The 27,679-nt window shown below is 36.8% G+C and overlaps 1 protein-coding gene across 1 annotated transcript in view; it reads right to left on the bottom strand.

Moving 5' to 3' along the window:
• The window catches only part of LOC149727119 (uncharacterized), a 44,524-nt gene that overhangs the window by 12,206 nt on the left and 4,639 nt on the right, over positions 1-27,679 (bottom strand). Inside the window, exons 6-52 of the mRNA XM_089890375.1 lie at positions 27,452-27,637; positions 26,972-27,131; positions 26,350-26,575; positions 25,621-25,825; positions 25,056-25,226; positions 24,583-24,789; positions 24,078-24,224; positions 23,500-23,648; positions 22,987-23,129; positions 22,557-22,732; positions 21,138-21,326; positions 20,406-20,560; positions 19,420-19,756; positions 18,787-18,939; positions 18,222-18,441; positions 17,450-17,704; positions 16,987-17,168; positions 16,475-16,615; positions 15,907-16,222; positions 15,407-15,511; positions 15,106-15,200; positions 14,731-14,886; positions 14,296-14,521; positions 13,778-13,896; positions 12,974-13,203; positions 12,387-12,544; positions 11,631-11,767; positions 10,351-10,595; positions 9,449-9,587; positions 8,836-9,180; positions 8,574-8,636; positions 8,037-8,271; positions 7,683-7,794; positions 7,232-7,382; positions 6,567-6,788; positions 5,975-6,175; positions 5,396-5,556; positions 4,707-4,984; positions 4,114-4,232; positions 3,664-3,849; positions 3,251-3,439; positions 2,741-2,938; positions 2,331-2,499; positions 1,926-2,097; positions 1,399-1,507; positions 688-876; positions 75-272 (exon numbers count right to left, since the gene is read on the bottom strand). Of these exons, the coding sequence (XP_089746501.1) occupies positions 75-272; positions 688-876; positions 1,399-1,507; positions 1,926-2,097; positions 2,331-2,499; positions 2,741-2,938; positions 3,251-3,439; positions 3,664-3,849; positions 4,114-4,232; positions 4,707-4,984; positions 5,396-5,556; positions 5,975-6,175; positions 6,567-6,788; positions 7,232-7,382; positions 7,683-7,794; positions 8,037-8,271; positions 8,574-8,636; positions 8,836-9,180; positions 9,449-9,587; positions 10,351-10,595; positions 11,631-11,767; positions 12,387-12,544; positions 12,974-13,203; positions 13,778-13,896; positions 14,296-14,521; positions 14,731-14,886; positions 15,106-15,200; positions 15,407-15,511; positions 15,907-16,222; positions 16,475-16,615; positions 16,987-17,168; positions 17,450-17,704; positions 18,222-18,441; positions 18,787-18,939; positions 19,420-19,756; positions 20,406-20,560; positions 21,138-21,326; positions 22,557-22,732; positions 22,987-23,129; positions 23,500-23,648; positions 24,078-24,224; positions 24,583-24,789; positions 25,056-25,226; positions 25,621-25,825; positions 26,350-26,575; positions 26,972-27,131; positions 27,452-27,637 (8,625 nt within the window). The remainder of the gene's footprint in view (positions 1-74; positions 273-687; positions 877-1,398; positions 1,508-1,925; positions 2,098-2,330; positions 2,500-2,740; positions 2,939-3,250; positions 3,440-3,663; positions 3,850-4,113; positions 4,233-4,706; positions 4,985-5,395; positions 5,557-5,974; positions 6,176-6,566; positions 6,789-7,231; positions 7,383-7,682; positions 7,795-8,036; positions 8,272-8,573; positions 8,637-8,835; positions 9,181-9,448; positions 9,588-10,350; positions 10,596-11,630; positions 11,768-12,386; positions 12,545-12,973; positions 13,204-13,777; positions 13,897-14,295; positions 14,522-14,730; positions 14,887-15,105; positions 15,201-15,406; positions 15,512-15,906; positions 16,223-16,474; positions 16,616-16,986; positions 17,169-17,449; positions 17,705-18,221; positions 18,442-18,786; positions 18,940-19,419; positions 19,757-20,405; positions 20,561-21,137; positions 21,327-22,556; positions 22,733-22,986; positions 23,130-23,499; positions 23,649-24,077; positions 24,225-24,582; positions 24,790-25,055; positions 25,227-25,620; positions 25,826-26,349; positions 26,576-26,971; positions 27,132-27,451; positions 27,638-27,679) is intronic.

The raw sequence follows: 27,679 nt of genomic DNA, 5'->3' as shown, positions 1-27,679 counted from the left end.
AGATTTTGCCAAAAATTCAAAAAACGTGACCTCTATTTACCAGCCATTATGTGTAAGTCCAACTAATAACTTACGTTGGCAATTGTACTTTACAGGTGACCACTGCCCAGTTGTGAGACATTCCCTCGTAGCATTGCCTACAAGGTCATAACCACTCATGCATAACGCGTCACATGACTTGCCAACAGACGGGGAATCAAATACACAATCATCATCCAGGTAATAAGTTCCTTTGGGTAGGAAAGGCACCTCCGATAGTGGGTGACAAGACTCTGTATAGATTTGAGATATTCAATATATTGTGTATGGAGCAAGTAATACCAGGTTATAAAATATTGGCTGGACAACAATTTTGTCGAAAGACCAGTGTAGTAGCATAGTGGATAGTGAGGCTGCCTGTAACCCAGGGGTAATAGGTTCAAGGCTCGTTGCTGATAGTATTGTGGGGCTATGAATCCTTTAACAAGAAACTTTACGGCAATTGCTACAACCCAGCGGTCACCAATGGGTTGTCAAAATTAACAGCTACACAGAAATAACAAACATTCTTAAAGTTACATACGTGGTACCACGTAAGCAGGAATGAAGTGTATGAAACAAAACACACATGTCCTAACGATCGTTATTTCCAGCCACGCGAGGATAAAGCAAGTTACACTCCTTCCTACCAAAAATATCATTACTTACTAACACAGGCAGGAGGGGGACTTGACCATAATCCATTCCCCATACATATGGTGTATGCTGAGCCAGATAAGTAAGCATCATCATCATGGCATTCATAGGAACATTGCTGGCCAGCTACCACGTCATTAGATTTGCATTCTTCGGGTTCTACTTTACCATCAACTGCATTGTGTAAAGGGGGACAGATTCCTGGAGAAATAAATAAATGTAAAATGTTTAACTTTGTGTGGTTGGGCAGAGACATTCGTTATAACACGGATGTACTTTTATACACTTCATGTTAAATTATAAGTCACCACATAGGTAACTTTGTGGGTACATGTAACTCGTTTAACTTTGCACGGTTGGACAGATACATTCGTTATAACAAGGGTGTGCTGTTTTATACACTTAAGTTATCACATATGTAACTTTGTGGGTGATAATTTAATTTAATAATACTAACTAAGACAACCAATAACTCATAGGTGAACACTTGGTTGAAGAAATTGGCATTAAGTGTCTTGCCCAAAACATATACGCCCACAATGGTGGTAGCAAAGAGTCTCAAACTCGTAACATCTGGGGCAGTAGGGAGTGATATATTATACAAGAGACGACCTGTGTATGGTCTTTTCTACAAATCAAGAAAACTTGCATGAATTTTGGGGAAATTGTCCAAGCAGAACATTTTGTTTCCAATCCGGTATATATATATATATATAGCATTACCTCCTGGTCTCCTGGAGCAGATACTGGATGCAGATAGAGTAACAAGATCAAATGTAGAGAAGTAACTATGAGCGTCACTCCATTTTTGTAGAACAACTGCATCTACATTCTACAAACATAGGGGTTTACTTTACAAAAATATCCCAGATAACTATCATTGCTGTAACCAAGGGTGGAAAAACAGGTTGACGAAATTGACACCCATAAACAGAAATGAAAAATAGATTACTGAAACAGTAGCCAGCATTTTCATCAGTCATTCCTATAGTGCATTTTACATAAGACTAAAATATATAGACACATTGTACTTTTCAAGCATCCACAAAGTGTATGAAGCCAACATGCATTTTGCAATATGACACCTATGTTTTACATACAAGGGTATTTACATGAGTTAGCCTATTAAGCTTTAACCTAAATTATATTCTACATGTGTAAGGTTCTAAAGCAAGATACTTCAGCGGACCTGGGATTTAGGCCAAAGTCGACCCATTACCCCCAACATCCAGTTTTAAACTTTAACTTACTTTATAAAAAGTACTCGGAGATAAATCTGTTCCACGAAGTACAACTTGGAAAGCGTTATCAACCGAACAGTCCCAGTGTTGCAAGTTGTCATCAGTGTTGCACGGAGCAGTTCGTAGTTTTTCGCCCTCACTTGAAGACCTCACAGTAATGCAGTAACCCGAATGTGCATTTCTAAATGTGCATCACTGGTTTTTATACACAAAAACTCAAAACAAAAATAAATTTAGAGTTTTTTGCAACAGGTTACAAAAATAACACAGTAAAAATATACCAAAAAAAGTTAAAAAAAAAACACAGTAAAGGTATAGAAATATTAAGAGAAAACCAAGTATACCAACAAAGTAAAAACAGACACAATCTGCTACAGTTTCGATGAAAATATTTTTAAAAAAGCTATTACATACTGTATATTGTATGAGCCCAGCCAGTGCCATGATGTGTTGCTTGCATAGCTAGTATGAACGAGGCATTCTGATTGGCTGAGTTTGACCACAGATCTTTCAGCTTCATGCTCCACTAAACACAAGGAAAATTCGCCGAGAGTTTGTAGAATATACATTGGAACACCGGTCTCTAGAGAAAAGAAAAGGTATTAAAAATATATAAAGTTTTTCAAATATATGTTTTAAGTTTTCTATTTATTTTTTTAAATTAGTCTTACAAAAATATACACATATACCAAAAAAACTAATTTTTATTGAAAAACAAAATTCAATTCCCAAAGTTATCTGCAAAAGTTAGTTTTAAATTGCCAGGTATAATGTGTATTAAAATAGACTGAATCCCCTTATACAAAAGGTAGAGCAGATATTACCTATGCAGTGTGGAATAGTTGGTCTCCATTCACCATCGTTGCCACATATGAAGCCAGCATTATGTGAAGGTGCATAGTTACGAATGCATTGTAATCTACATATGCTACCCCATGTTAGGGCAGAAGTTATGTTCAATTGGATATTACTGTGTGTGCATGATATGCTGCCATGTGGGACTTGAGGTCTATGGCAGATTCCTAAAAACAAATGTTTTTTTTATTAAAAAAAATCATATATTCGCGTAAGTGTGATTAAATGAGTGAATGTAACTTATTTAACTTCGCAAGGGGTGTTCTGTTCCATACACCTTGTGCCTGCTTACATGTTACACGTTAATGTATGTATGTTTAGACACCTAATAACTATATAAGTTTAGACAGCTAAGAGCAACTAACTACATACACTTGGACAACATAATCCAATTTTTATTTGTCCCTTCGATTATAACAACCAAAGTCATACATAAATTTGTACCAAAAAAAGTTCGAAATCCATAAACCACAACTTACTGTTGCAAGTAGGAGGGCTACCTTCCCATTCGCCGGATTCTAAACATGTGATCTGGTCTTGACCAATCAGAAGGAAGTTATCAGCACACGTGAAGTGGCAGATTTCACCCGAAGTTATGTGCTCGGTGAAGCATGAAGAAATTGGTGAAGCGTAACCGTTATAAAATCGTGGGATTGGCAGACATCGACCTGTGGATGGGGTAACTTAAAAATTAACATCACTTTTTATTTGTCTCATCGAAAACGATAGCGAAGATCTTAATATTTTAAGAACGAAGCGAAAAGAATCAACAGAAAATCGGCGGTTGTAAAACAAGCTACGGATAAAAGGTGTGGGAAAAAGGGTCAGTTAAATTATAAATAGCTTTTAAACTAACGAGATTTCAAATTTTAGTATCAAAAATATTCCATACGTTTGCAAGTAGGTGGTATGGCTGACCAGTTGCCCGATCCGTTACATAAGATGGTTGTGGCGCCATCTAGAGAGTACTTGTCCGTACATGCAAACGAACAAACAGCCCCGTCACCCATGCTCGCTGTCGAGCACGCTAGAGGTCGCACTTCACCATTAGGTGGTGCTGTTACAGATGGACATTTTTCTGCAAAAAAATATAAAAATAATATATTTAAAAATATAGACAATAGACGTAATGTAAATTTAAATATTTTTTTTACATAATCAATATTTTTAAAAAGTCTGCTAAATTTCTATCGTTTTTCCACAACAGTTTCGTGTCATAATACAAAACAATACGTCTTAAAAGTCTAAGTCCTTACAAACCCCATAAAGCAGTTAAAAGTTATTTCTAGAAGATAACATTTAAATGCAATCAAGGGTTTACAAATATAAAAATTGTAATTACGTATGCAAGTCCCAAGCAAGGTGTCCCACGTCCCATCTTCCATACATACCACTGATGTTTGGCCTTTTAACACATAGTCTGAATGACATTCAATCTCGCAAACAGTAGCTATGGCATTGCTGTGTAAAAACAAGGTGTTTTAAGCTTGCTAACTGTTGCTGCCAGCCATATTGTACAACATAATGCGCCATAAGATATCTTGTTACATAAAAAACTAGTTAAACACTGTATACAAATCGCGGTAAATCAAAAACAGCTTTTCATCAAATTAACTCGGCAAAGAGATGAAATTGCATCATAAAACAATTTTTGAGTATACAATTCTAGTGAAACACCGTATAAGCTTACAGAGTACAGAATATAAAAAAATTACCTATAAAGTTACATTAAGTGTTAAAGGTACCGGTATTGCCCTGGCTTGTGCGAATATATAAGAATAATTTTTTTAGACTTAAACATATAAGTAGTGGTCTGGGTGTTAGAGTAAGCCAAATCTGACCTTTCTGGTCTAATAGGCCTATCTGGCCTAAATTTTGGGCTCTTTGACAAAGGCCTCATGATAGAATATAGAAGATATTAAAATTTATCCTTACTTTAAAGTTAAACAAGACGCTGGTGTTACGAGACTTTGATTTAACGATGGCACCACCAGTGGAGGGCAGTATATCTCACACAACGGTGACTCGTGGATATAATTATCGAAGATATCTATGTCAAAAGCAGCGGAAGTAACAACGTGTGAGGGAATCCATTTCCCTTCAATGCATGTAAAGTTAGAGGTCTTGTCGTGAGCTGTGTATCCATCGTTACAGTTGTAGTTACACATCTTGCCCACCATTTGCGGCTGTTCTACGCATGATAATGGCTCAATCTGTATAAGTTTATGTGAGGATTAGTTAAAATTTGTTGTAACTTATACAATGCACCTATAGCGATATGAGCAACGTTAGGGGTGGTTGGGTAATATGTTAACAAACTTTTAAAACAGGGGTTACATCATATGTATTACCATCCTAAATGTAAATAAGCTTTTACCCAGATGATAGGTGTCTATACAAACAAGCAGAGCCAATGTATAATGTTGCTTATACTACAATAATCTAAAAGGTTTTCTATGTTTAATGACCATGAGTGTAACTGCATTTTAACAATATCACCCTAGATTTTAATAAAAATAGTTAAGTACATGGCATCTATGAATATACCTATAGTTGTATAGCATTGGTTGGTTTAAAAATACATGAACACACCATTAGTACAATATATACAACCAGATACTTACATAACCATGTTCTTGCAGCACTAGTGCAGGGCATAGTGGTTGACACATAGGTAGTTGAGCTGACCATTTTCCATCTAACATACAAGAGAGATGAACCTCAACCTCATAACCTTCTTCTTTTTCTTTCTCTTCTTCATAACCTTCCTCTCTTTTTCTCTCATCTGATTAAATGCATTTCAAAAATTTAAACTGTATATAAAGTAAATATGTACTCATTTTTTAACATAACTATTCTGTATGGTTTTATAGTGAGACATGCTAGGGGGAATGGGAATTATGCCAAAGTTGGCATATTACCTCAACATTGAATGTAATGTGCAACTTGCCTTATCCTCGCGTAGCAGGAAACAACAATTGTTATACCACAGGTAATCTGTTTCATATACCTTGTGTTAACAAGTTAACGTGTGTGTAGCTTTGTGGCTGTGTTTTTTTTGCATACGCCCACAACAGTAGCAGCAATAAGCCTTGAACCCAAAACCTCTGGGTTAGAGGCCGGTGCGCTAACCAATGTGCTGCCCACCAGAAGATTTATTCCTATTTGACTGTAAAACAAATTACATGACACAAAATTCACACCTGAGCAATATTCACTACTATCTGTAAAACCAAGCAGAACACTTGTGTTTGAACTTTTCTTGCAAGATTTTTCCGCTCTGGGAACGCCATACCCACTGAAACATCTGAATGAGCAAACTTGACCATGATACTTCTGTTCAGTGTGACATGATGCGTCTGATGGTACAGCATATTCTACTGTGCTTAGTAAAGGACACATGCCTGTGGGACAACATATAGTTAGTATTTGGTATAATTTGGGGGCATTATATACAGTAACCTTCCTATTTAAAACAATAAAAAGAAAGGGATTAGCAGGTTTGGTGTTGATTCTCTTACCAATTTTTTTAAATAATATAATCTTCGCTATTGTTTTTAAAAAATAAATAAATTTATTTTGTGGTATGTAACTACTGTTCTGTAACAAAAGTCTAACTGTACTATTCTATATGATTGAGGTACTTCTGCGAGGCAAATGGGACCTAGGAATTAGGCCGGATACCCCCCCAAAAATTAATGCTGCGAATGTTATGTTAGGCATAGGTTTATACAAGCTATACTCATATACAGAGCAGTTTGATTACACTCATATATGGAGCAGTAATAGACTCACGTTTACAAGCAGGTTGTGGTGAGTTCCAGCTCCCGTCACCCAGGCACGTCAATATCCCCGGACCCCCAACCATCATAAACCCATTGTCACATTCCACCGTACACTGGACCCCACTAAGGACCCCTCCGACCGCTGACCCATGACCAGGGTTTTCGTGCTCGCCGATGCACGAATCAGGGTGGATTCGGCCATGCGGAACATCGTCAAGAGCCTCACAGACAACTGCAAATATTTTCTATTAATTTTGCATGTAACTATGTAGGCGATTTTTTATGTATGTCTTATAATTTAGACAATCCATTAGTGACCACTGGGTTGGAGCAATTGTCATTAAGTGTCTTGGTCAATACACATTCGCCTCTATGGTAGCAGCAACAAGCCTTGAACTAATTACCAGGATATATATGTGCTTTTGTGGGCTTTAGTGTCTTTGGGCAAACACCCAATGGTGACCCAGTGGTCACTAATGGGTTGTCTAATTGTCAGCAACAGAGAAAAAATAACCATCCAAAAAGCAACACATGTAATTACTCGTAAGCTAGCATGAGGTGTATGAAACAAAACACCCACGTTATAACGACTGTTGTTTCTTCGGCAATGCCAGGATAAAGCAGGTTATATTCATGTGGAAATTTTAAGGCAGATTACAAATAAATAATTGACACCTGCACAAGTTGGAACAGAGCCTGACCATAAACCATTGGCTTGACAAACCACTGTGTTTTCTTCACTTGTTAGTTGGTAACCTACATCACAACTGAACATGCACCTCATGCCCACTGTCACACTGTTTCCATTGCATTGTAATGGATGGACCTAGCAACATTAACAGTGAAATTAAATGTAAATATGTTTTTAAGTCTGTTTTAACAATTGTTGTTTTGTCGCAATATCCTGTCCTTTAATTTCATATAATTTAGAAGCTTTTGCTTAAAATTTTTTTTACCAGAGTTTTATCTATATAAAATGGGAAAATATGCGATTTTTTACCAGAAAATCACAGAACAGAGCATTTGTTTCAGGTTGTAATATCAAGAGTTCAGAAAAAACTTTTGAATACAAAAAGAATTAAAAAGGTACAGATACCAATATAACATGTCACTGATGTTAAATTACCTGGCCATGGTTGGATAGAATAAGAGGTGCGCAAATACCATGAGTCATCCTCATTGCACAAACAGTGATGGGGGAAGAATCTGATGATGCATCATCTGTAGGAGTGGCGTACCTTTCAAAAAGATCACATTAAAAAAATTATAACTTTTTTTTACATAACAGACAAAAGGCTACTTTTTTGTTTTCGGTAAAAAATACTAAACATACAAAGTTGAAATACTAGTTTTTAGGTGTCTTGCCTAAGAACACATACACCCACAATGATAGCAGCAAAGAGCCTTAAACTCATAACCTCTGGGTTGAAGGCAGGTCCGCCTAACCACTGTGCTATGGGGCTGGGCAACACATACTCACCAGTGCACATCATCTAGCGTTGGATTAAATATCTTAATGTTCATTGTCCATAGAAAAGAAGTTGCTGCAAAACCATAGTCAGCGTACAAGTCAGTTCCTGATAGTGTAAGAAACCAGGAGAGACTATCACCACGGGGGCTGGAGCATGACCATTCATTGTATAAGTCGCCTCCAGTGCAAGGACCTGTGGTCACTTTTAAGCCTGCTTCTATTGTTGAAACACCCAAGCATTTTCCTGGTACATGAAAAAGTGTATGCTGAATAAATGAATGTATGTAACTTAATAAATGTTACTAAATGAATGCAGTTATGTATGCTGAGTGAATGTATGTAACTTGATAAGTAAAGGAATGCATGCCAAAGAAATGAATATAACTCATTCATATTCATGTGACAGAGCAACGAAAGTCATTATAACATGGGTGCCCTGTTTTATACACCTCATTCAATGGTAGCAGCGCCAAGCCTTGAACCCATATTGTATGAGATAGAGACAGGAATAAATGCTAATATACCACCATAACATTTGAGGCTTACCTGTTGCAGCATTTTTTAGTCTAGTTTCATTAAACCATGTCCACCTTTGTAGTTGTGAATTGCCTGAATAAATAAACGTATGTAACTTTATGCTTGCTTGACAGGGAAACAACGGTTGTTATAACATAGGCTTTCTGTTTTACACCTTGTACCAAGTTACTGGATATGAAACTTTGTAGGTAATTAATTGTTGGAGCAATTGTCGTTAATTGACACATACACCCACAATGGTGGCACAACAAGCCTTAAACCCATGACCTACCTGTGCACTGTTGAGAAAAGACCTTTTGCACTAAGTCTGTGTCTGGGTCTACAGAGAGGCATACCCTCACTTGTTTGCCATTACGGAACAGCCTTAGCAGGAAAATTCGGAACTGTGTCTCCTTTTCACATTTTGCACTCGTGCCTGACCAAGCATGTTGGGTGCATGTACGCCTGGCGATACTTGTGGGTGAAATCCCATAACCGGGGTCACAGACAGTCGTACATGTTACCCCATCAAGATATTGGTTGCTAGGGGGTAACGGGGGGTCACCACATTCGATATGGGAGTTAGGGGTGGCGGGAATCGATACGCACTCCGTTCGACAGACTGGACCAAAGTCATCTAAAAAAATTTGGTTATTAGGAATAAACTTTCAATTTTAAAAGTCTTTTCCATATGTTTTAATACATACAAAGTTCTTTATGAATTTAGAAGGTGATTCTTGATGTTTAAACAGGAATACCACCGAAAAATAGAAATTTGCATAATAATTAAAATGCTCAAATCTGATCTAAAGGTACCACCAAAGTTTCAAAAAAACACACTTTAGCGTCTATATCTGTATGAAAAATTTCTCATTGATGTGCCCTATAAAAAATCTAGCTCTAACCTGTGACAGAGTTGTGCCATGTACCAGATTGACTGCACACCCTTGTATTATTACCATACACCGCAAACCCATCATTGCAATTAACCTTGCATTGAAAACCAGCAGAGCTTTCTCCAGTTGTACAAACTACAGGGAAAATCTAAAAAAAAAACAGGTTTTACTTATGGTTTTTATTAAATAGCTTTACACAGCCAAATGAATAAGCACTGTTTTTCTTATACAGCACTTTATTAAAAAGCGCCGCGGCGTAGTGGTTAGCGCGCCTGCATGTAACCATAAGGTAATGGGTTCAAGGCTCGTCGCTGCTACCATTGTGGGCGTATGTGTCCTTGGGCAAGACACTTAACGACAATTGCTCCAACCCAGTGGTCCATTTGGTTGTCCAAATTATCAGCCATAAATGAAAAAATAGAAAAAATCCAAAAAAAATAATCACCCACAAATTAACATACATGGTAACTCGTAAGCTGGCACGAGGTGTTAAACCCGTGTGATAACGACTGTCGTTTTCCGGCCACGCGAGGATAAATTAAGTTACAGTCATTCATTCATCAATTCAAAAGTAATGTTTCTGTTCTGAACGTGCAATACTGCATTCAGTCAGACAGGCATTTGCAGCATCTTTCTCTGGTGCTTATGAGTTTCCAGATTGTTCAACTTTGTGAATGATTTTTGCTCGGTGTGGCTTACAATTTGGACAACCCATTAGTGACCGCTGGGTTTAACAATGTCCGTTAGATTGGGCAATGTTAGTTAAATATCTTACCTAAGAACACATGCCAATCTATAACAGTTTTGGGTCCACCAGAGTTGGTGCCCTTTGGTTACAATGCAAGCGCCTGAACCACTGAGCCAGAAATTATTAAACCAAAACTCAATAAATTATTAATGTATCCCCTTACCCTGCCATTTGGAGGGTCTGTTTGTGGTGGGCACACTCTCACGCATACTGGTGCAGGTGAAGACCACGTTCCGTTCTGAAAACACATTCGCGATAGTTTCGTCACGCCTGGGTTTTCCTCCACTTGGTATCCCTCTAAGCACTCGTAGTTACACACGGCCCCAGCGAGGAGGGTGCCAGGGTGTATGGCGCACTCCGGTGGTAAAAGTTCAGAGTTGGCAACAGGTGGCGATGTAGGACAAGGCACTGTGAAAATGTTTGCTTTTTTGGAAAACATTTTTATATTATAATGATGTTTCTGTTAAGCATAATGTAATATTAGAAATAAAAGCCACTGGGTTGGAGAAAATGCGGTTAAGTGTTTTACCTAAGGACACATACACCCAAAATAGTCCCAACCTAACTAATTTTCATATGTAATTCTGTAAATATAATAATGTTCTATGTTCATATATAAATCTGTAAATGGTCTTTGTTAATATAGGCAAATACCCATTGGCAAAAAAACAGCACTATCTTACTGCAACATACTAGGGCTGTGGAAAAGTTAACGGTTAACCGGTTAACCGAACCTATTCGGTTAACCGCCAACGAAAAGTTCAAGTCGTTAACCGAACTATGACGTCATAGGGCATAAACGTATATCAAAATCTGTCATATTTACACGAAAGGCACGTGTTCGCGTTCGTTGATTGTTGTTTTGCAATAAGACAGAGTGCGCAGGGACGCTGTTGCTTTGATCGTGCCCTACAACGGCGATTACGCCATCAATCTTGATTGTTAATACCGCAGGCTAACTAGTTTTGCAACATTATATTGGTGTAATACACAACTTAAATGTTTTCCTCAGCCAAGCAGCATGTTTATTACGAAAAAGCAGGCATTCACACGTGGATTCAAGCATCATAATAGCGATTGTTTGACCTGGCAATTGATTACGACATAATAGCAATTCACACGTTAATAACTGCGTCATAATTGCAATTCACACGTTGATTATTTAGAGGGCAGGTGTTTTAAAACAGGTTTGAATATGAATAAGAAAGCATTACTTTGACCTTAAGAACGTTTGCCCGTGTATTGCAAGCATAGTCCATACGTTCGTCGTAAGGTTGCCTTTAAATTCGCGAAAGAAAAGCGATAAACAAGACGCTTTTATTAGGATTACACTTGTATCGGTTAACCGGTTAACCGGTTAAAACTGAACGGTTAACGGTTAAACAAAAATTGGGAAAATCCACAGCCCTACAACATACTATACAATTTTGTCAAAAAATTTACCATCACATTCAGCATCCGTTCCAGACCATCTCCCGTCCCATTGACAAACCCTTGTCGTGCTACCCACCAGTTCATGACCATATTCACATGAAACATCACACAATGTGCCAACAGTTTTCACGCCATCACCACAACCACTGTAATAAAATGTTTATATGTTTATATAAGTAAAGGTACAACAAAGAAAATTAAATTCAGTGAACAGAAACTTTAATTTGATTCTGTATGGGTGATGTTCTATGGTAAAGCAGGCCAGGGAACCTGGGATTTAGGCTAGAGTAGCACTGTAACAAAATGTTTGCATGTACATATAGGTAAAATCACACTAAAGTTGATCCCAGTGATAAAAATCTTAAATTCCATTGTATATGGGTGAGGTTTCGGTACAGTAGGGCACCCCAGGGACCTAGGAATTCCTCCATAATTGGCTCACTACCTCTACAACCAGGTGTAGTATTCTTTTCTATTTTATATGGAGAAGACCTGAGGTGCTACGGTAATGCAATCCAGCAGCAGTGTGGTTTAGGCCAAAGTTGGCACATTATCCTGACACCCAGGATGCTACAATTTATTTAGTCACCACTGGGTTGGAGCAATGTCCGTTAAATGTATCGCAAAATGCTGTTAGTATTATCAGAATCTAGAATTAAATGCATCATTCAGTTACGAAACAAGCGCCGAACCACTGGGCCAAAACAACAACCATTAAGATGGTGCTAATAATTATTATTATGACATTTATGTGAAAATTCTCACCTGATTTGACCACGAAACGGAGGGGACAAGTCTGGACATGCCCGGTCACAGTCAAAATTGATGGCTGACCAAACACCAGTTTTCAAGCATGTTGTTTTGGTAGGTGTAAAGTAATCTTTAGCATAGCCTTCCCCACATTCAAATGTACATACCTGGTTCTACAATAAATGTTTTCAACAAAAAGTTTGTATATACGGTCAATATATGAATATACAGTCTATTAAAGGGGCATGCGTTACCAACGAAAACTGAAGCTTGTGTGTTGATAGAAATGCTCAAAAGTGATCTAAAAGCATCACCAACGAAAAAAAATAAAAATCTGTACAAATCACTCAAAATACTTTTATTTCAGACGAAAGAACACGCAAAAAAAATTTGTGAAAAAAAAAAACTTTCCAATCTGGGAACTTTAACAATCTTTAATTAAATTACAAGCGTGGGACCACTGAGCCATGACACTAACTTGCATTGGTTGCAATTTTGCTAGTTCGAGAAAAAATCTGCACAAATAAATGTCAAAAATATGTATCTTTTGCCAAAAATATAAAAAAAATATAGTTTAATCTGGAAACTATATTAGTGCTTACCATTGGTGACCAATCATCGGTACAGGAGTGTGGTAATAGTCTTCCACCTGGAGAAACCACAGAGGCAAGAGGTGGGCATGCATTACCAGTATAATGCATGGCGTGGAGTGCCTTGTATGTTTCACTCTCATTAAAGGATACCCATGATAAAGAATGGGCAACACCCAGTGTTGGGTGGTGGTATAGTAATGAATCAGTGTGAATAAGGATAGGACCAGTTGTGCCAAAGCCTGGAGATAGAACATTGTTGTGAGCAGGCTTTTAATGTTCAAAAACCGGCGCGATTGCAAAAGTGGTTAGTGCCCTTGTCTGTAACCAGTGGTCATTATTAGGGTATCCAAACTATCAGTAAAGAACAAGTTTTTACTTATTTTACGAATACCATTGTATTGTAAAACAAAAGACCATGACAAAATGTTAGTCAAAAACAACGTGATCAAAAAAATACTTAGCTATTAGCAACACAGTAGATTTAGCAGGACTAAATATAATCTAAATCATTTTATTTTGTCTAGAATAACAATAAAAAAAATGGGAAATAACGGGAAAAACAATAATCCTTATAATAATCTAAGGTCGCAGGTAACTTGGCATGCCTCACCGTAGAATATCATACACACACATACAATGATAGAATAGCCTCATTCATGGTTAAAACCATCATACACAGTTGCAGTATAATATTATAACATGGATCAAATTGATTCTAGATAAAATCCTATTACTACTGCTACCAATTGTCGGAAATACATTCTGTTTTCTTATAACTGCTAAAAGATTTTTAAAATAGATATTTAGTATTACCTGATTTCCATATGTATTTTTCATTAGATTTCAACTGAATACGATAAGGATGATGTGGGTCACCTGAACCTTTCCATTGTTGGAGTTGTTGCGGTGGGTTGCATTCACTCAGGATAAGTCTGTGACAAAAAAATGAAAATCAGAAAAAAGAATTACTCAAAAATTTACAAAGAAAAAAAAGGTAATCACAAATTTATATAGAAAAAAAAATTACCCACTAAGTTACATACGTAGTAACTTGTAAGCAGGCATGGGGTGTATAAAACAAATCACCCCTGTTATAATAACTGTTGTTTGCTGGCCATGCGAATACAAAGCAAAATACGTTCATTCATTCATTCATTGAACACTGTAACTTACAATTAAAATGAGAATTTTACTGTTGAATCCCTTCGTTTCTTTCTTTAAATAATTTGATCTTTTTTTATACAAAAAAAATTAAATTATGTTATGTACATAACTAGAATTGCCCACGATTTGCGTACTTATACAATGCACTACAAAAATAGTGGAAGTACCTTGCTCCATGTGCAATAGATTGTACAGATAAACAGTAACTGCTGGATTTATGACGGAGTGACCACATCCCATCCCAAGACCAAAGATAATCGGGATCAAACTTGGATGCTAGGGAGCAGTCTTTTAGTCGGAGGTAGGGATCAACACTGATACGGGAAGAGTGGAAAAGACAGAACTTGCTCATGTTCGATCGGAGGATGTTGGTAATCCAAAATTGAGGCTTTTCTGCATAAAAATGTAAAAAACTAGGCTTTTCTGAAAAAAAAAACATAAAAAACTGCAAAAAAGTAAAAGTACCTAAATATTTATAAATGAAAAAATAAAAAAATTGAGCATTTTTTGTCGAAAAAAATAATTTTTGTGTAATTAATTTGTTAGATTAACTATCTTTTCATATTTCTAACAAAAAAATTGGTGTGTATGAGTTTACTTACGAACGCAGTAAGGCATATTGTCACTCCATGTTCCATCAGCATTACAAACAAGACGACCGTTACCGTGCGACAACAATTGACTCACTGGACACTCGATGGCACACACATCACCCTCGGACATTTCCGCACATTGAGGACTTATAGCACGACATCGCCCTAAATCAAAATTAATATTTTTGTATTTGCTACAATTCTTTTTTAACATTTAAATTTTTTTAAAGGGTCAAAAATTTTTATAGACACAAAAAATTTGACATTTTTAAAATCTTGTTTTAGTGACATGGACTTAATAGTAATGGATGAGAGATCTTCCCTTGCCAGCTCGGCCAAGGTTAGAGGTCCGCGTTTTTTTGTGTTGTAAAACAAAATACTTACTTTTACAGGTAGGGGGATCTGGCCAAGTATATATATTAGCCAAGCAGTGAATTGCATTGTCTGTTGGAATCATGTATTCAGCAGTACAACCATACCTGTGAGCCGGAAAAAAAGATTAATTATATTTGTTTAAGACAATTTACAGTTTTAGTTATACCTACTGTACACAACTTTTGACTATACCCTGAGATTTAATCATTTTTTGCAGATTTTTATGTCAAACAATTCTTTAGTTGCGTTTGATTGGATAAATTTTAGACACCAATATAAAATAATTTCTTAAAAATATTTCCAAACATACCATGCACACTGTCGTACAGTGTTGTCGGGCAGGGTGCATGAGGCGACTTCAATGAGGAATCCAAGTGCTTGCGGGTGGGGAGGGGGTTCAGGGCACAATAAGGGGCTGTGAAATTTTCGTAAGCTTTTAATCAGTATTATCAATACTTCTTATATAAGCTGTTGCTTTCAGATAAATTACAAGTCTGATAGAAGTTTTTTGGCAATTAATTTTTTAAGTATTAACACTTTGACATATTATTCAAGACAAATTTATTATATATTTCATGGCATGTCACGCTATGTCTCATGGCATTTCTTGCTATGTCCCATGACATACCACGCTATGTCTCATGGCATACCAAGCTGAAGGATAGTAAAGAATAAATAGTACAGAATATGGGAAAACAATTTAAACTGGAATGCTATGGCAGCTGAGATTTAGGAGAGAGTTGGCCCATTACCACGACACCAAGAATGCTATCTAAAAGAATAGAGTATAAAGTATAATACAGTCCTTACTTGTAAGCAAGACCAACGGAGACAGGTATGTAACACTCTGGCACAGAACGATCAAAGGTCTTATCAGCCATACAAGTCCTTATGAGTGAAGTATGTGGCAAGTAGGGTGGGGGGCATACATGTTTACATTGGGTGCCAACAGTTACAACAGAACCATATTTATCATTATCGTAGTCACAGTTTTCAGGAGTTGCGTAGATAGTTTGGTTCGCAGATGGGTGAGCACTGGTGGGGGGTAAATGGGGGCAAATCCGGGTACAAAAAGGGGGGCTGGTGGACCAGAGACCATCAGCCCCACAAATCGCAAAACTGGTGCCTGGAAATTAAAATTTGTGAGTGAATGAATGAATGAAAAACATAACTTCCAAATTTCCTGAATGTGTTTTAAACAATTAACAACGGTGTATGGAAGTCATGAGGTTACGGTTTTATAATTCTTTAAATGTTACTTGTTTATTACCAAATGGGAGAGGAAAATAGAATGAAGAGGTGTCTCTTATTCAAGGTTACATTTAAATAGATACCTTGTAAAAGTAGGATTGCCTGGTGTTAAGTGTTGAGTTCTTACCTATTTTGTCGTATCCCGGGTCGCATTGAAAGATACAGGTATCTTTGAAAGTTGCAAACCCATCCCCACACGCTGGTGGGTCAAATACTAAATTGGGACTTGGACTTGGGGCAGGGCATGGCTTGCTGCATACTGCTGTGGCTGGGGTAATAATAAAATAAAATGTAAAAAATATATGGCCATATTTAGCATTTTTAGCTAGGTTTTTGATTAAGTCATACATAAATAGCAACGTGAATTTCAGCCATGTATAAGATCTAGTCCGAAATCAGAATTAAGAAGGGACAGTAGGCTTTTCAGCCAAGTTTTAGAAGTCAGCCAACCCAGTGGTCACTAATGGGTTGTCTAAGTTATCAACCATACAAAAACAATTATCTGCAAAGTTACATACGTGGTAACTTATAAGCTGGCACAGGGTGTATGAAACAGAACACTGGTATTATATCGACGGTCGTTTTCTTGCTACACGTGGATAAAGCAAGCAACATTCAACTGTATGTTTTATTATTTACCATGGTATGTCCACTGCTTGTCAGACTCGCATGTGTATGTTAGTGAATCACTTCTATGTGCAGTGAACATGTACCCTGGGTCGCATGTAACTGTGCATACTGTGTTCACATTTATCAAGGTTTTACCATCACATATATCTGGCACGGCACTGGAATGAGGTGGTGTAACAAAAGCTGGGCATCTGAAAGAATTTATTTTTTAGTTTAAAGAAAAAATTCAAATTTTTATTAAAAAGGATTTTGTTCAAATAATCTGCTTACATTTTTGAGGTAATATAAAATTAACATTTTTTTCTAGGCACCTGCAGAAATTTCAGCTTTAGTTACGAAAATAATTCAAAACTCTAATTAAAAAAAAGATTTTTTTATCAAATAAACGTCAGACATTACCTGTCAAGGTATAAAAATAAATAAAATTACTTTTTTTTCATGCTAGGATAAAAGTTATGTTTATAATTCATACTTGTTTGTGTGTAATGCGCATATGGATAACAAGCTAAGTTTGTTCAGAGCGTTCCGTGCTTTCCAAAGGTGTGAGAACAGTATTGAGCCTGGATCGGAGTAACGGTAAGCAACAGCACGATTGGAGTCTGTGTCCCCAATATTAATATATAATGAAGAATGCAATGGGTGAACTCGTCCAGGGTTAGAGGGGTCACATACCCATTTTTGATTGGGGTCAGAAGGGGCACATTCTTGGAGGATTAGTGGGGTCATTCTGGGTAAAATTGCAGCTAAATTAACATCAAAATTATGTGTTATGTTAAGGTAACTTGTCACCAATTTTTTAAAACAGGGATGACATCATATGTTTATGCATCTTATATTTAGTTTTAATATAGATTTTTTGGTGCTGGTAAGTGTCTATTCAAAAAAGCATGTCTAAATATATCGAGTTTGTCACATTAATCAATGAGGTTTTCTATGTTTGACTATGCATTTTAACAATGTCACCCAAAATGACATTTATAAATACACCAGAGTTGTTAGGTGCCTATACAAAAAGTAGATCCAAAGAATATTGCATTCGCCATATTATTCAATGAGGTTTCCTATGTTTGACCAGTATAGGTGTAAAAAAAAACTAATTCTTTGCTATTACTAATATGAAAGCACATATACATTTTTGTTCAGGCTGCATAACCCTATTAGCATGATTACCCTACAAATACTGCATTTAAAATAGATGCCACTAAATAAGCTAAAAGTTAGATTACAAAAAAAAATGAGTTTACCTTTTGGCTGTTCTATCAAGTATACTGAGACATAGCCTTGAACTGACATGTTTCAAATGCTTGTTGTCTCCCCATGCCCATAAAGTGGATGTGTCCTCACATTTTCTAAACTCTTGTTTCAATACATACCACCCATAGTTTTCACTTTGTAAACTTGTGTTGGCGTAAAGGCACATGGGTGTCATCGCATTTGGGTTCGTTATAAGAAACTGCGTTTCCTCTGATAGTTTTACAGTATTTGAAAGAATAAATGAATGTAACTTATTTACTCTTACATGGCCGAAAACGACTGTTGTTAAAACACGGATGTTCTGTTTCATACACTTCGTGCCACTTACGTGTTACCACAAAAACCTAATTATACCTGTGTGGTGGTATAAGTTACCGCGTATATCAAAGACCTTTTCACTTGTATTGCATTAATTGCTTATGTAGAATAAGCCAAAAGGTATGCCACTTTTTTGGCTAAAAATTAACCAATATTGATGCATTCAGATTAGTTTTTCAATATACAGAATCTAGATACCAAAGAAATTGTATTTCTGCCTTAATTTTAGTATTTTACCTTCACATTGATATGTATTAGAATCCCACACACCAGTGTTAAGACATTTCACTGACTTAGCTCCTTCATTACCATGACCCAGGTTACATAGTATTGAGCATACGCTACCTTCTGCTGAGTATTGACTGGTACAAGAGGCAGGAGTGATTGTACCTGTTATTATAAACATTGAACAAATGAATGGTACATTAATATACTCTAAGTGGGTGAGGTCCCACAGCAGGGCTCACCATTGGTCCTAGTATTTAGGCCAGGATTGGCCCATCACCCTAACATCCTGTGTGCTACAGCGTGGAGCTAACTAGATTTGAAAGCTAGCCACTTCCTGAAAGCAGGCAACAAGTGTTTGATTATCTTTACTTTGAGTACATGCATGTTGTGGTACAGTATATGGAAGCAAACGACTTAATTTCATAGACATGTATAAAACTTATTTATCCTGGAATTGCACAGCAACAGCAGTTATAACACAAGTGTCGTATAAGCTTTGTCCCTGAATATGAGTTGCCATGTATGTAATTTATGTGTGATTAATGGAAGAGATATTTTCTTTTTTTTACGTTTAAAAAGTTGTATCTTTTTTTTCTGTTTAAAAGAAATTTAAAAGCAAAGTTGGAAGTAGTAAAAACTCACCATTTACTGGAGCAGTCAGAGGCTGACACACCGACATGCACACTGGCAACACAGAATCAAATAACCCGTCTGAGTGACAGGTTCTATATACCACCCCACTTGGGCCTGGTGCGGCCAGCACAGTGGTGACGCCTGTGTTTGAATCTGTTGCGGTAAGCCCTCTGTGTGGTTCTGGCCCACAGCCATAAGCGCAAGTATCTCCTTCACTGACTACCGCATTGGGGCAAGTGATATTTCCGCCCCCAGAAGGGGTAAGTACTTTATAACAGCCACGCTCGCAGGCAAAGGTTCCATCTGACCAACTGCCATCAGAAAGACAGCGCTTGTTTTCAACCCCCTAAAATTATTGATACATATAATAAATCGTGGTTAAAATGAGAAAAATCATGGTAAATATAAAACTTTCTAGAAGAAGTCTGAAGAGACACAAAAACATTTTTTTTTCTTTATTAATTAGTAGTGTTGTGTTGCTCTATTGCAGCGTGCTTGTAAAACAACAGTCGTTATAACACAGGTGTTCTGTTTCATAAACCTTGTGTCTGCCTACGAGTTACCAAGTATTTAACTTTGTGGGCTATATTTTTTAAGGAGATTTTTTTTGTATGACTGGCAATTTGGACAACCCATTAGTGACCACTGGGTTGGAGCAGTTGTCATGAAGTGTCTTGCCAAAGCACTTACACATATATATTAAAATTTGCTTACAATGAGTGCTTATCTAGTAAATAATAGTTTTCTAGATTGACTAACTAGTCTTGAATAAGTCCTGAACTCCTTGAACTAAGCCTTGAACTTGACTAAGGTGACAGAAAAGAAAAACCTTTAAGTCTGTCATATTTTGTGGCTAATCTTGCGTTCTTTGTTAATAATATACAATATGACTGCACACACAACTCAAATAATTAAAAATTAAACTTATGGCAGTTAAACTGCATTAATACTAAGCTAACTAACTTGCTGAAGTGCTGAAGTGATAGACTATTTTAATAACTGTCTTTCTCTACCTTTATTATGTAAGGATTCTCACACGAAAGTTTGCATTCTGTGCCAATAGAACTGCTATGTCTAATGCAGGACTGGGGTAAGACGACACCATTTGATACGTGGGGTAAAGAGGGACACCTGACTGTATAAATATTGTTTTTTTAGAACTAAGACATTTAATTTTAAACATATTAATTTTGTAAGGTTATTCTATGACATTATTTCAATATAAATATATGACATTCTGTGACATTTTTTGCATACTTTTTACAAAAGTAGCTAAAAAAATTACTTATTTTCAATACATGTACATATATTTTGGTTGAATAAATGACGCTTATTTATCCTTATGTGGTAGGGCACCGACAGTCGTTATAACACAGATGTTCTGTTTCATACAACTTGTGCCTGCTAACCAGTTACCACATATTTAAGTAACCACTGGGTTGGAACAATTGCCATTAAGCATCTTGCCCAAGAACACATACAACCACAAAGATAGCAGCACCAAGCCTTGAACCCTTATCCTCTAGTCTATAGGCATGTGTGCCAACCACTGTGTGCCAACCACTATGCCACAACAGTTCCCATTTCTAACCTAGAGAATACAAGTTCAAGGCTCTCCACTGCTATAGTGTTGTACAGTGTTAGTACAACTGGCACTGCCGGTCAGGCCAGAATAAAAAAGTTATATTAAGGTTTATAAAAATGGAAAACTAAGAAAATGTACATACACGTGCAGTTAGGAGTTGCATTGCTCCAATTTCCTGACGATAGGCACACGGTAGTGACATCTCCTTCTAATACATAACCTTGGTTGCAATCAAAATCGCACGAAACTCCTTCATCCTGTGCCATGAACTGACAATATATCGTTACACTTCCACCACTGGGTGGGGGTATAGAGGGGCATGCAACAGAACCTGCAAATATTAATTTGTCAGATTTGCACAAAAAAAAAATTAAAAATTGTAAGATTATAACTTTTTAAAATATATAAAATTTTCTCATTACAGCAGCGGTTCCCAAAGTATGGGTCGCGACCCAAACATGGGTCGCACAGGGTTGTAGAATGGGTCGCGCCAAGGTGATGATTCAAATTTATTAAAACGAGTTTTTTTCTTTTTAAGCGTTCGGGTTAGGTTTGCGCTGTAGTTCAGCCTTATATTTACCATGTTTTTCTTAGCCAGGTGGGCTGTTTGTTACGAAATAGTAGGCATTCACACGTGGATTCATTGCATCATAATAGCGATTGTTTAACCTGGCAATTAATTACGACATAATAGCAATTCACACGTCGAATATTTGCGTCATAATAGGGATTGACACGTAAATCATTAGGCATGTAGGAGGTTTAAAGCAGGCTTGAATGTTAAAGAGGCACATGCATCGTATTTTAGCCTTTTTTTTCAATAATACATTGAAAGATCCACACAAACAGTTGAAGATTTAAAAAACTCGGGCGTTTGTGTCGATAAATAACTTTGAAAATGTGCGAAATCGTGCTGCGTAACCGTATTTTCCACACGAGCCGTTATGAATTAAACAGAGGTTAGATTATTACGTCATAGAATGCGTATTGTTACGTTTGTTACAGATTACATAATTCGTTAGGGTTTATTGGCTGGGAATTAGGGGTTTAAGGTTTTTACTGCCATAAAACAGTACGAAAACAAGTCTATAACGTCCCTTAACTTACGTAATACATCACTATTGTGACAGAACATAATACTATTGTGACGTAATAAATCGTTAACCTTATACGCAAGTCAAGCGAATTACGCTGCCGCAGCATGTTTATCGCGCATTTTCAAAGTTAATTTGAACATTTTGAACCCAAAATTTTAGGTGGCCACCAGCTAAAGGATTACCTATGGGTCGTGAGATGTTTATAAAACTCTGATTTGGGTCGCGCTAAAAAAACTTTGGGAACCACTGCATTACAGTAATCAAACTGTACAGCAACAAGTTTTTTGCAATTTTTCCATACAAATAAGCATAGCCAAATATATTAAATTTGCCACATTAATCAATGAAAAAAACCTATGTTTGACGACTATGAGTGTGCGTTTGATGACTATGAGTGTAACTGCATTTAAAAATTTTACCCAGATTATGCTAAAAAATCAAGAAAACAAGATTTATATGCTCACATGAAGGATACTCTCCATCCCAGCGACCCTTCACACAAGTCCTTCTGTTATTTCCCTTCAGTTTGTGACCAATGTCGCATGTAAAGGTACATGTTGTACCACTTTCTAATGTTTGGTTGGTCATGCATTTTTCCGGCGAGATGCTCATTAAATATGGAGGGTGCAAACGCGGACAACTAGATTCAAAATTCAAATAAAAATTAGTCAAATAAATTCATAAAAAAAATTCAAAAAGTTTAATTGAAACAATACTAAAATAAATTCAAAACCAGAGGTTTATAAATATATAAATAAATGTAAATAAACTCAAATAAAAATTTATTAAAAATTTAAATATATACATTTAAATAAAACCCAGTAAACTCTGGACTAAAGGAAGGCACGCTAACCCCTTTTATATAAAACAAAATAAGTCCATACTGTTACTTACCCTACAGTAGTGAAGATATCATAAAGTGAAAAACTTCCATTGGATGTGATTGCATACCAAGGCAGGGAACTTTCAATTGAAGAATCAACCAAAATAACTTTCGCAATTGATGCATAGCCATATCCCATCACAAGACTTGTACCCTGGGTGTTAGTAGTTTAATAAATTCTGAGAACCTGACCCTAATCTGATGCTCATGTGGCAGAAATATTGTTGTGTTAAGAAATATAGTCAGAACCTGCTGCTATAAGATATATAACAGAAAAAAAAAACGGTCCAGCAAACTGTATAATATAAGAGATATATATTTCGCCTAAATGGCATCGTCAGTATCCTGTTAGGTGTTATTGGTTTATTAATTATCTGTTTAGAATAAATCTATTGCTGACAATTTGGAAAACCCATTAGTAACCATTGGGTTGGATCAATCCATAAAGTTCTTGCCCAAGGTCACATAACTCTAAGATACAAGTTTCCTAGATTTATTGCTGTAACATTTAAGACTTCCCTTACCAACAAAGTAACAGAAACCCCATTGGTATCTTCCCATAGCCATATTTGGTTTGGATCAGAAGACGTACATTCCTTCATTGCGATGTAAGACCCTGGGTGTCTGTGCTCTACTGAGAGGCATTTCCTTGTCCCAACATTACGTATCACACCTAATGTATATAAAAAAACTATGTATTACACAGTGCATTAAACATTTTTTATACAGTTGTTACAACATGGGTGTTTTGTGTCATAGACCTTGTGTTCGCTTACAGGTTACCACGCATGTAACTTTAAGAGTGATTATATTTTTTTCTATTTTTTTTAATGTATAGCTGATAATTTGGCCAACCCATAAGTGGCAACTGGGTTGGAGCAATTGCTGTTAAGTGTCTTGCCCTAGGACACACACTCACAATGATATATCTAATTGAAACTGTATGTATGTAACTTTCTTTATCCTCGCGCCCATAAAAACGACAGTCGTTATAACACAATATTCATACACCTTATGCAAGCTGATGAGTTACCATGTATGTAACTTTGTAGGTTTTTGGGTAAAATAACTTTTATAGCCACAGATATAAAAAGTGACCAACCTTCTGGATGAACGGTCCATCGCTGTAACCTGTTGTTGAGATAACATTGTGATATCGGTCGTTTCTCTGCATGGTTGGTGATTGTGTTTACATCCAGGCATACGTCACGCTCGTCACGAGTCTGTCTGATCATGAATTGGGTTTCAACTGAAAAACAAATATATTTATGAATTTTGCTGCAACACAGGCCTATTTAATTCCTGTCCAAGATCTGCCTGATAATGAATTGGGTTTCCGAAAAATACAACCGAAAATATAAGGGTGAGGCTCTATGGTGTGCATGTCAAGAGACTTGGGCTTAGATCAAAGTTGGCCTATTACTTTAGAATGCAGGCCCGAAGCAGCAAATTACCCAAAAGCAAAATTTAAATGTGTGACTACACCCAGCATAAGATATTTTTGCTTATTGCTTTAAAATGTAGGTCAAAAGTAATACATTCTCCAAAAAGCACACACTAGTCAATATAATTGGCAGCACTGGTCAGCCTAAGATATATTTGCTTACCTAAACAAGTAGGTTCTTCACTTGACCATGTACCATCTGTGAGACAAGTGCGTGATTCTTCACCAATTAATCCATAATCAGTATCACACACATAGTTGCATACACCACCCTGGTATACTGATGCTACGGTGCAGTTGGATGGTTCAATAGATCCATGTGACGGTGGTAAAAGGGGTGGACACTGCTTCAAGCATTGGCCGAGTTCTTCTGCAGATTTCAGTGTTGCACATTAAAAATTGTTACTTGTTATTTAGTGTTGCATAATCAAAAAATAAAAAGTATTTTTTCCTTTTTTTAAATATCATTCCAAAGCATTATTAATGGCATCTTTTTAAAAGTTCCACAAACTTAAATAAAAGTCAGTGAATTTTTACTAAGCATATGAACAGTTTAGCATTTCTAATAACAGCTGCTCTAATGTACCGAACATAAGCATGCATTCCAAGGTATTTAAAATGGTTGGACATAAATACCTGACCATTTTCCAATAGTTAGACACTGCACTGACATGCTCCCATGCAGCATGAACCCGTCACCACATTTTAATGTACATTTGGTTCCTTCAACAACTGCTGGTAAATCAGCACGACAATCATCAGGGTACAACATTCCATTCATGACAGGTTTTAAAATGGGACAGGTACCTAGTTAAGAAACATAAAGGAAAATGAATATAACCATATATATTATTCTGAATGAATAAATGAAGCTTGCTTTATGCTCGCATGGCTAAAAAAACGACAGTTCTTGTAACGCGTGGCTAAAAAAACGACAGTTGTTGTAACACAGATGTTCTGTTTCATAGACATTATGCCCGATTACGAGTTACCATGTATGTAAATTTGTAGGTGTGATTTTTTCAGAAAAGACAAAAATTGCTCCAACCCATTAGTGACTACTGGGCTAGAGCAATGACCGTTAATTGTCTTGCCAAAGCACACATAGGCCCATAATGGCGGAAGCGACGAGACTTGAACCCATAACCAATGAGTTAGAGGCAGGTGTGCTAACCAACCAATAAAAGTAAGTAAAACTCACTCATGCAATCTGTAGGTATAGAGCTCCAAACACCACGACTTCCACACGTTACATCCATCTCTCCAGCTGAACAGAAGTTATTTGGACACATCACATGACACTTGAGACCCTCCACTCTATCACCATGAGGATCGGTACATATATGTGGTGAAGCAGTCATTAGTGGGGGGAGGGGTAGCACAGGACATAGCTCAGAGCAGGTGGTCTAAATTGAAATGTGATTTTCCGAAATAAAAAATGCTAAACGCGAATAAACTAAAACCAGGGAAAATTTATATGAATATCCATTTTCATCAACACCTGGCAAAATGGTCAGCACCCCTACCTCTAGAGTCTAAGACCCAGACGATACAGTTTCAAGGTTTAACGGCTAACGCTGCTACCATTGCGCACTTGTTTGCACAGGAATTCCTGGGCAAAACAATTATCGACAGTTGCTACAACCCAGTGGTGCCTTATGGCTTGTCTGAATTGTCAGCCATGTATTAACAAAAATCCAAAAATAATCACAAAAATTCAACAAAATCTAAAAATAATCACAAAAATTCAACAAAATCCAAAAATAATCACAAAATTACATAATTATGTTGAAACTTGTACGCAGTCACGGGGTGAATGAAACATAACACACATGTTGTAACAACTAACCATAAATAAGTTATCTTGAAATTCTACCGATAATCTTCTGCCAATAACTAATTTAATTTACCAATTACTTCAGTTATTTACCACTTTTCCTGTCCAGGATCCACCAGTACCACACATTCTCTGTCGGCTACCTTCCAGTTTAAATCCAGGTTCACAAGTATGGACACACACCACCCCTTCCATTACTACAGCAGCATGATCACCCTTCATGAGGGTGCGACTGCACAAGGGGGGAAAGATGGATCCATGTTCAGGGGGTACTAATGGGGGGCAACCCCTTCTACAAGTTGGGGCTGGAAAATTCCAACTAAAAAGAAAATTTTTCGAAAAATGATCTTTAATTTGAGAGAGAATCATGAGAAACGAAATGAAGGTATTCTTTTAACTTATATGCAAGGGGGCATAGATGTAACATATTAGTGGCTTGTAAACATGTCATCCTACTTTTTAAAACAGGAGTGATATCATATTACGCTTTAGCACCCCATTTTTCAGTTTAAAGCAGCTCTTAGGCTGCCGTTAGGTGTCCACGAATAAGCAAACCCAAAATATTTTGCATTCACCACATTAAACATGATGTTCCCTATGTTTGACAACTATGAGTAGACACAACAATTTCACTCCAGATTATTAACTAAACAATCAAAAAGCATGATGTTTATGCAATATTTACAAGGTAGCTCTACACTTAAACTACATATACCTGCCATCCATTTCACACAACAGATTTGGGCTACCAGCAAGTGTGTATCCTTCAATACAAGAGTAGGTACATAAACTTCCTGCTGGTTGTAATGTGTCAGAAGTACATGAAGCTGGCCATACTGCACCATTCTCAGGCACACTTAATGCAGCACAAGTTTCTAAACAATAAAAATTATCAATATTAAACTTATTGATTTAAACTTATGACCAATTAAATGTAAAATTTTCAATATTTTTATTAAAACTTTAACAAAATTAAAGAATAGGATGTCAGTAACAGCTTTTCTGTTCGGCACAAAAGCTCATTGGTTATGTGCTTGCATCATAATCAAAGGATACTGTTTCAATACTGATTGATGGTGTATGTTTTTGGGGGCAAGACAATTAACAGACTTTGCCCCAATCCAGTGGTCACTAATTGGTTATAGCAAAACATTACTTTACCATCAAGATATATGGTAAAATAAAACCTACTTACTTTTACACATGGGTGCCACCCCACTCCACATGCCATTATCAAGGCACACCCTTGCTGATATGCCATCCAATACATAACCCATGCTACAATGGTAGAAACATCTCGTGTCAGAGTATGAAGCGGATTGGAAGCAAATAGATGGACTGATTTTAACTCCCATGTATGTTGGCAAAGCAGGACACTTGGCTGGGAAAAAAAACATAAAACTTAATGGATAAAACGTATTTA

Source organism: Ciona robusta, chromosome 12 (assembly GCF_009617815.1).
Source record: "Ciona robusta chromosome 12, ASM961781v2".
NCBI lineage: Eukaryota > Metazoa > Chordata > Ascidiacea > Phlebobranchia > Cionidae > Ciona > Ciona robusta.
Note: the sequence above shows the minus strand (reverse complement) of the source record. Positions and strands in the feature narration are given on the sequence as shown.